At 61.0% G+C, this 7,842-nt stretch overlaps 1 protein-coding gene across 1 annotated transcript; it reads right to left on the reverse strand.

Annotated features, from left to right (window-relative positions):
* Positions 1–395: 395 nt before the first annotated feature.
* On the reverse strand, positions 396–6,717 carry LOC101568855 (refilin-A). Its single transcript, XM_023720606.1, has 3 exons — positions 6,440–6,717; positions 1,538–1,647; positions 396–770 (listed from the first exon to the last, which is right to left on the reverse strand). The coding sequence occupies exons 1-3, from the start codon at positions 6,644–6,646 to the stop codon at positions 458–460; spliced, it is 630 nt and encodes a 209-aa protein (XP_023576374.1). The 5' UTR covers positions 6,647–6,717; the 3' UTR covers positions 396–457.
* Between the last annotated feature and the right edge of the window lie 1,125 nt (positions 6,718–7,842).

Raw genomic sequence — 7,842 nt, forward strand, 5'->3', positions numbered from 1 at the left:
CTCCTCTTGGCTTGGCTTCTAGCAGGCTTCGAGGTTGAAGGGGCTTGGGCTCCCTGCAGATGAGGCTTGGAATATCTGTCCAGCGACCTCCGTCCAGCTGCCTTGCCCGACCCGTGTGAGATACCAGTCTCTGGTCTGTCTCCACTGCCGCAGCCTTTGCCTCGGTCCAGGTTCAAGGTTCTGGCGGCTGCTCTGAGCCAGGCCAGGCCCGCGGGACCCCGGGGCGGTGGGAGTGTCCCCCTCTCCTTCCTACACACGCAGGGCCCGCCCCCACCTAGAGCTGGGGCACTGGGGGCTGTCCCGGGTTCAAGGGCACCTCAGGTAGCGAAGTTCTCTGTGCTGGCGGTCAGCGCCACAGCGCATGCGCCCGCCTGAGCCCTGGCCCCAGGGCCGGGTCCCCCACCCCGGACACTGTGGCCACGCCCAGGACAGCCTAGCCCAGCCTAGCTGGCCACTGTCAGAGTGTGGTGGGAGCCCCGCACAGCCGCAGCTGCACGCTGGCGGTGAAGGAGCGCCGCGGCCGACCCAGGCTGCAGTGCACGGTGGTGCGGAAGGAGCTGCGTGCGCGCTTGGGGAAGATGATGGTGGTGCAGCGGAAGAGCAGCGCGCGTGGCCGCGGCTCTAAGGTCAGCTGGCTGCGGAAGCTGCGCCACGTGCAGTTGGGCGCCGCCACGATGGTCTCGCTGTAGCCTGTGACCGTGGGCACCGGCGCGTAGAACACCTTGTCCCGGAAGTGCCTCTCAGACGCGTACTTTAGCTCGGAGTTGCAGCTGGGAGGGAAGAGCGACCTCGGTGAGCCGGGACAGGACCCTGGTGCCCTCGCACGCCGCACATTCAGCGCCATGGCTCCCCGACCTTGAGACGCCGGGGTCAGCAGGGGCCCAGAGACTCTGCGGCCCTGATCCAGCTCAGAGCAGGATAAAGGGAAGAGACAAGCACGGGCGCACGCCTGTGGTGGATCCCAGCGCCGTGCTGGCACAGGAGGGAGGAATACCAGGTTCAAGCTCCGCCCCGGCAGCTCAGCGAATTTAGCAAAACCTTATTTCAAAAAAATTTTTAAGAGGGCTGGACACAGAGCGCATTGCACCGAGTGCATTATTGGGGCTCAACCCCCAGTACCTGAAAAAAATGGGGAGAGGCCACATGACTTCCTTTGGGCCCCGACTGGGTTAAAAGCAGGCAGAAAGGGAAGTATTGGGGAAGTGGGTGAGATGTAGGCAGGAAGGGGGATTGGGTAGCGGTGTTGTTGGGGCTGAAGGGCAAGGTGTCACCAACCTTTTCTGTAATGAGTCCCCAGAATTCCCTATCTGCAGAGCCAGTGTAGGAACCCCAGGCCAGGCGCAGCAGCGCTGGTAACTGGGGGTGTACAGGGCTTCTGCTCTTCCTGTGGCTGTATCCAGGTAGGGTTTCCAGAAAGTCAGCGGCCTGCAGTGACTGGTGGTATCTGTGAGCCACTTCCGGGGCCCCCAGAAAATCACCCAGCACCCACCCACCATGGGGCTACATCCGGGTCCCCACCCCCCTTCAGCCCATTCACCGGATCTCGTGCGGGGGTTCCGGGTCCACCTCGATGGTCTCCCCAAACACCACTGGCAGCATCCGGGGCCTCATCTCAGGTAGGGAGGCGTTGCGGCAAGGGAGATGGGGCTGTGGAGAGAGGCACAGATGACAGGTTGACGCAGTCCTGGGGTCCAGGAGCCTCAGGTCTCCAAAGCCTGTCTGGCGCTGTTCCCCAGCCCCAGCCCGGGCCCCAGGCCCCACACGTCTCTGGGAGGAGACCTAGGAATGGTCTCTGGCGACAGCCTGGCCACACCAAGCTCTGGGGCCCGAGGAGCCAGAGCATCCCCTGCCCATGTGGTACTGCCGCCAGAGGCAACACCAAGAAGTACAGGGATCTGAGGTGGTGACAGCCTGTGTTGTTTGTGGCCCAAATCAAGCCATGCCTGAAGCTGCCAGTCTTGCCTCAGACTGATTCTGAAAACACAGATGCCCTGTGCCTGTGGCCCAGCCTGAAGCCAAGGCGGGGACAGTTCTGTTGTCCCTTCCACCATCCTTCCCTCCTAAAGGCTCTGTACCCCAGACTGCACTTCAGGGCCTCCTTCCCCCTCCCCTGCCCCAGGATAGCTGAGGAGACAGCAGAAGTGTCCCCCTTCTCAGGCCCCACTTTGAGTTGCCAAAGGTCAACTTTGGCCTGAAAAGCATTGTAAATTTTAAGTCATTTTATTTTAGTGTCGTGTTCTGTTTTATTACAAGTTCTCCTCTTATTGTCTGATTTATAAGTCTCACTTGGGAGCGAAAGTCCAGCCCCACCTCAAAACCACTCCAAAAGCTCAAGCCTCGAGGCCCCCGTACCCCAGAACCACACAGACACCTAGCCATGGCCCAGCTCTGCATGCCTGGGTGTGAGGAAGGGGGTGACAGGATGGGGCGCAGGCATGTGTGGGGACATGGTGAACAGGACAGGGCGGCCCCACAGATGACTGTGAGAACCACAGCAGGCAAGACAAGGACCGTAGAGATGGGGTTCCTGGGCTGAACAGCGCCCCCAAATCATGTCTACCAGAACCTGTGAATGGGTCTCGGGGTATGGTCTTCATGGACGGGGAGGGGCCAGCACCAGTGACAGTGTCCTTTCAGAGAGGACAGGTGACATCCAGACAAGAACAGAAGGAAAGGCAAGGCCCAGGTCTAGGGACCATTCTTGGGCTTAGTTAAAATGGGTTTTCCTCAGCGAGCTGGAATCTTGAATGGGGCTGTGGCTCCCGGCTCCTTGCAGGGGAGAGGGGGAGGGACAGAGAAGGGGACAGCCACACAAGGAAGGGACCCTATTCTTGGACAAAGAGGGGTCACCTGGCTCTTAGGGACCCTGCGCTTCGGGTTCTTGCTTCACAGTGGCTGTCCCAAGGCCCAGAGAGTCAAGCCCACAGCCTCTTCCACGTGGCTCACGATTCAGTCAGCGCTGGCCCCAGCCGCTGGGGTCCATGACTCAGTATTTATAAAAATGATTCTCTCTCCAGCACTTCCAGGGTTCTCCTACGTTGACATCCTGGGCCAGGTCCTGTGCTACCCCTCCGTCCTAGGCGCTGTGTCCTCCCGCTGCCTCAGACTCATGGGGGGCAGGTCTGCAGAGGGGCCTGGGGCACAGGCTGGGGCTTCCAGGGGCTTGGGTCCCCAAGCAGTTTGGTACAGGGGCTACAGGGGACAAACAGGCTGGGATCTCCAGTCTCTAACTTTCTCCTTCCCCAGGTCCCCAGATCCTCCCTGAGAGTTTGTTTTAGGCTGGGCAGCCAGAAACCCCGTGGTCCCCTGGGCAGACAGCACTGACAGGCTGCGGCCAACCCCACCGGTGATTCATGCGCTCCCCAGAGCCCAGGACAAGGTAAAAGCCTGGCTGGAAGGAAGCGTGGATATACACACAGTGCCCGAAGCCACAGCCCAGTGGCCCGAAGATAAGGCAGAGCTCCGTGCCAGGCGCTGCCGGCCCCGCCTGCCCACAGTTCTGGACTACCCGGGCAGGAACACATGCCGAGCCAACAGTGGTGTTGTGCAGTCCCCCCACTGCTCCTGGAGAGGACAACACAGTCAGGGACTCCTCTAGCAGGGGACAAGTGTCCTCTACGAAGAGACCATCACAGTTACACAAAACACCTTCCAGGCCAGGTGCTCCGTATGGCCAGAGATGGCTTTGAGGCCGAAGCAGCCAAGGCAGGGCCTGGAAGCTCCAGCATAGAGTGGACTGTGTCAGAGAAGGAGACAGAGGACAAAGCCAAGTGAAGCTGGGAGGGGGCCGCACGACACCTCTATAAGCCAAAGAACCCGAGACAGCCAGGATTCCTTGCTTTCCAACTTTGAGCCTCTGAAACCATGAGAGTGGCTGTCTGGTGTCCTATGACCAGTGCGACAGTTGGTCACAGCCCTAGGAAGCAAGATCATAGGCCCGCAAGGGGCCACGTTGGTATAGCACACAAGGACCACAACCCCCCTCCTTGTGCTCCTTCCTGAAGGCCAAGCTCACAGAGACTGGTGGCTCAGAGACAGTGGCCACTTCCTGTCCCCAAAGAGCTATCACTGCCCTTACAGAGGCCTGGCACACGGACACCTGAGACTGCCACCACCTAAGGTCAGGGTGCAAAGGGCAGAGTGACTTCTGGCCCATTTGGTGGCCCTTTTCTCTTGAAGGTGGCTCCCCCTCCCTCCCTCCCTCACTCCAGAGCAGCTGGAGGGTATGGGCCTCTTCTGACATGCCAGCCTTGGAGGAAGGTGCGAGTCCTGCAGGCGAGCGACACATGAGCTGGGGGCGAGACCATGGAGCCACAGGAGCTCCGTGCAGAGAGCCTGCTCTCTCCTCAGCCTTCCTCTCGGCAGGTGATGCCCCCGCCCTGGCCACCCAGCATGACTACAGCACAAGTATGTGCTGATAACTGCCCCGCGCGCGTCCTTGGAAAACTGTCATGACACTTCTTAGAGTAGAGCTGCAAGGAGACGTGAACGCTAATGCAGCAGTCAGGGTTGGGACTGCGAAGGGGTGACGCAGGCTGAGGACCTGGTGGGTAGGGGCAGAGGACGGGGTTGCACCCTTCCCCTGGTGGGGATGGTGCCACTGATTCTGATGAGGAAGGCGGTGTCTGTGACTGGGTGTCCACCTGGGATGAAATGACACACGCCACAGAGGCCATGCCAGGAGAGGCAACACCAAAGACACCTGGCCCAGCTCATCACCTGACTCTGGGTGGACTTGAAACCGTCAGGCTGAAGACCCCCAAGACGGGCTGTTCTGAGCCCCAGGTTGGCAGCCCTTAGCTGTTGTGGCAGGGAGGGCAGTGCCCTGGTGTTGGTAATGGGGCGGGGGAGCCGGTGGCTACACCTGGGGGGTTGCCATGGCATCTACTCACTGTCTGTTTATTAAAAGCAGCATCTTAAGCTCCATAGGTACCTAGACATTTTATTATTTTTATTCAAATTTTTTTTAAAAAGTAATCAGCCATACAGTGAAAGGTGAGAGGACATCAGGTTTGAGGGCAAACTCTGGAGTCAGCGTCCCTGGGTTCTGTCCCAGCAAGGCCACCTACCTGCTGCTGCAGCCACTCTGGGTAAGTTGCTAACCTTCTGTGTGCCTCAGTTTCTCCCCTCTAGAAAATGGGGATAAAGGAGCGCAGACAGTCAAAGGCGTATTGTGAACATTAAATGAGAAGATGCAAGGAAAGGTTGGGCCCACCCCTGGCGTGGAGGGTGGGCTCCAGTGTGTGTGGGGTGCCAGGTAAATCAGCTGTGCTAAGGGACCCCAGCTTTCCTTCCAGGGTGCCCCAGTTCCATGCTGGCATCTAGGGAAAGCCAACTGCCACAGCACAGCCAAGAGAAAGGCCAGGTGTGCTGTTGGGGTGGCTGCCACTGCTGGCCCAGGAGTCAGTCACAGGAGGCACCCAGAACACATGCCAAGGAGACTCCTGGGCGAGGCAGAGACCAGGAGGACACCCAGACCCTCTCCGTCCCTTCCGGCGGGGCTGGGCCAAGCCTGGGGTCACTGCTGCAGGAAACTGGCGCCTTCGGACAGCGAGAACACCAGTGCACACAAACCGACACCGTGAATCCCCTGCTAGCCCCCAGTGCCTGGGTGACCCCCAGCCCTCCAAAGGAGAGGCCAAAGTTCAAATTCACTGCAGGAATTTGGTAGTGGAGAGAAAGTGGTTTCCCCGCTCTGCTGGCGTTCGCGTTCAAAGCACCTGGGGAGATTCTTTAACTCTGATGCTGGGTTATGCGTGCAACAAAGACACGCGGCACAGGGGAGGGTGGGGATTCCTTTGGGGTTCCCCAAGCGACTTCCACGGGCGGCCGAGTCAGGACCAACTGTACTAGGGCGCAAGGGAGGCGCACACAGGGAACACCACAGTGACCATCAGCCCGTTAAGCCTGACATCTTCCCAAGTCATTTCCTGTACCCTGGCTACCCCGTCCAGTCCAGAGGCCCCGCTAGGTCCCTGCTTGGGTCCACCCAGGGCTAATCTGTACCCGCAGGGGGCCCCTGTCCTGGCTCCCAGCGCCGCTCAGGCTCCACGTCAACATCCCTCCGTTCCCTCCGTGCCGGGAGGAAGGGTTCCCTCTGCCTTTGGTTAGGAAAAAAGTTTCACACCAGCAGCGGGGGACAGTAAACGGGACCAGAAGGGAGCACGGGGCCCCGGGACAGATGTCCACGGCACGTTTGGCCTCTCCCTCCCGCTGCCCCGCTGGCAGCCAGTCCCTTTAGGAATAGCAGATGCTACTCCCCGCCCCCACCGACCCCCTGTACCCCAAGCGCTCAGTGTGGGGCGGGCTCTGCAGGGGCTCAGGTTAGGCTGCACTGGGGGAGGCGGCTGTGGACAGCCACCTCCTTCTTGGGGGCGTACGGAGTGCAGGCCCGCCCGCTGCCACTGCCCTCAACCCCGTTTCTGCAGTGCGTCCTTACCGTTCTGTCCTCTGTGGGTCCGAGTCCCGGCGGCTCTGAGGCGGCCCCGGGGCCCCCCACCTGTGCACTATCGAGGATGCCGGGCGCCTGGGCGTCAAAGGGAGGACTGGGGCTGGGGGGCAGCCCGGAGTCAGGGCTGTCCAGCTGGCCCTCGCGGCTCCGTTCCTTCAGGCCGCCCATGCCCTGCAGATGCAGGTGGCCCACCATGTCTGGGGGCGCGGGCGCCCAACTCCAGGGGGCTCTGGCCCCTCACTCGGGCTCGGCGAGTGCGGGGGTCAGTCCCGTGCCCGCACCCCGCAGCCCAGCCTGGCTGGTCTCGCCTCACCACCCGCACCCCCTCCAGCACCTCCTTTTCTAGGCACCGCCCCCTCCCCTGGCCCCGCCCCGCCCCGCCCACGTGTGTCCCCGCCCCGGAATGGGACCGACCCTGCGCTCAGCAACCGCAGGTCTCAGCCTGGGTGCAGCGGGCACTGACATTCCAGGCGAGGTCCTCTGATGCTCCTCCAGGCTGAGGGTCTGTAACTCACCTTCCGGTCCAGGTGTTTAAACGTGCCCGCCCTTTTGTTTACCGTCGCGGAGGTCGCGGTCCCGCTCTACTTCGTGCCTTGATTCTGCGGCTGCCACCACCCTGAGCTTCCTGTGGAGTTCAGGGGCGTCAGGCGCGGGGCTTTTCCTCTGCTTCCCCAGGCTGCCTTGCCTGTGCCCGAGGGCTTTGCGCATCTTGTTCCTCCTTTTCTGCGCACAGAGCCTGAGGGCCAGGCGTCCGGCTGCCGGCCCTGCCCTCGAGGAGCACCAGTTGAGAAGACTCGTGGGGTGCCAGACTACGGGGCTGGGACAGGGGAGCCTGAGAGCCCGAGGCGGAGGGCAGCTGGGTCTCATCAAGGGACAGTGACTTCCATGCCACACTTCTGGAACCTTCTGGAGGAGGAGGCCGGACTCAGTTGGTGTTCACCTGGGCCGGACCAGCAGTGGGCAGCTGAGTTGCCCACCCCTCGGGGACAGAAGTGAGGGTGCTACCTTCCAGATGGGGCTCAGCTGAGATCTGACCTCTGTGCCCACTTGCCCGCCTGCCCCCAAATGGCGAGGCCGCTTCACATCAGGGGACAGTGGGGGCCGGGCCGGCCAAATAGCTCCTCGGATTAAAGCGCCTGCAAGAAGGCACAGGGGCTGGGAGTTCGATCCCCAGGCCTGTCGTGCTGGCAGGGCGCACTGAGAAGGCAGTTGAGACTGGGCATGGGTGGCGGCCCAGTAATCCCAGCTCTTGAGAGGCTGTAAAACAGGGTTAGGGTTAGGGGCCTATAATCTCAGCTCTTGAGAGGCTGTAAAACAGGCGGATCACTACGAGTCCGATCTAATAGTGAGACCCTGAACTCCCTGTAGACCCTATCCTAAAATACAAAAAA

Source organism: Octodon degus, unplaced genomic scaffold (genome assembly GCF_000260255.1).
Source record: "Octodon degus isolate 3935 unplaced genomic scaffold, OctDeg1.0 scaffold00076, whole genome shotgun sequence".
Lineage (NCBI taxonomy): Eukaryota > Metazoa > Chordata > Mammalia > Rodentia > Octodontidae > Octodon > Octodon degus.

What these genes read in the sequence shown, in the direction of transcription:
- LOC101568855 (XM_023720606.1), bottom strand. Translation starts at nt 6,646, where the DNA reads ATGGTGGGCCACCTGCATCTGCAGGGCATGGGCGGCCTGAAGGAACGG. An exon ending in GACCCACAGAGGACAGAACG is followed by an intron (nt 1,648 to 6,439) that starts GTAAGGACGCAC and finishes CTCTCTCCACAG; the next exon opens with CCCCATCTCCCTTGCCGCAA. An exon ending in GAACCCCCGCACGAGATCCG is followed by an intron (nt 771 to 1,537) that starts GTGAATGGGCTG and finishes CTTCCCTCCCAG; the next exon opens with CTGCAACTCCGAGCTAAAGT.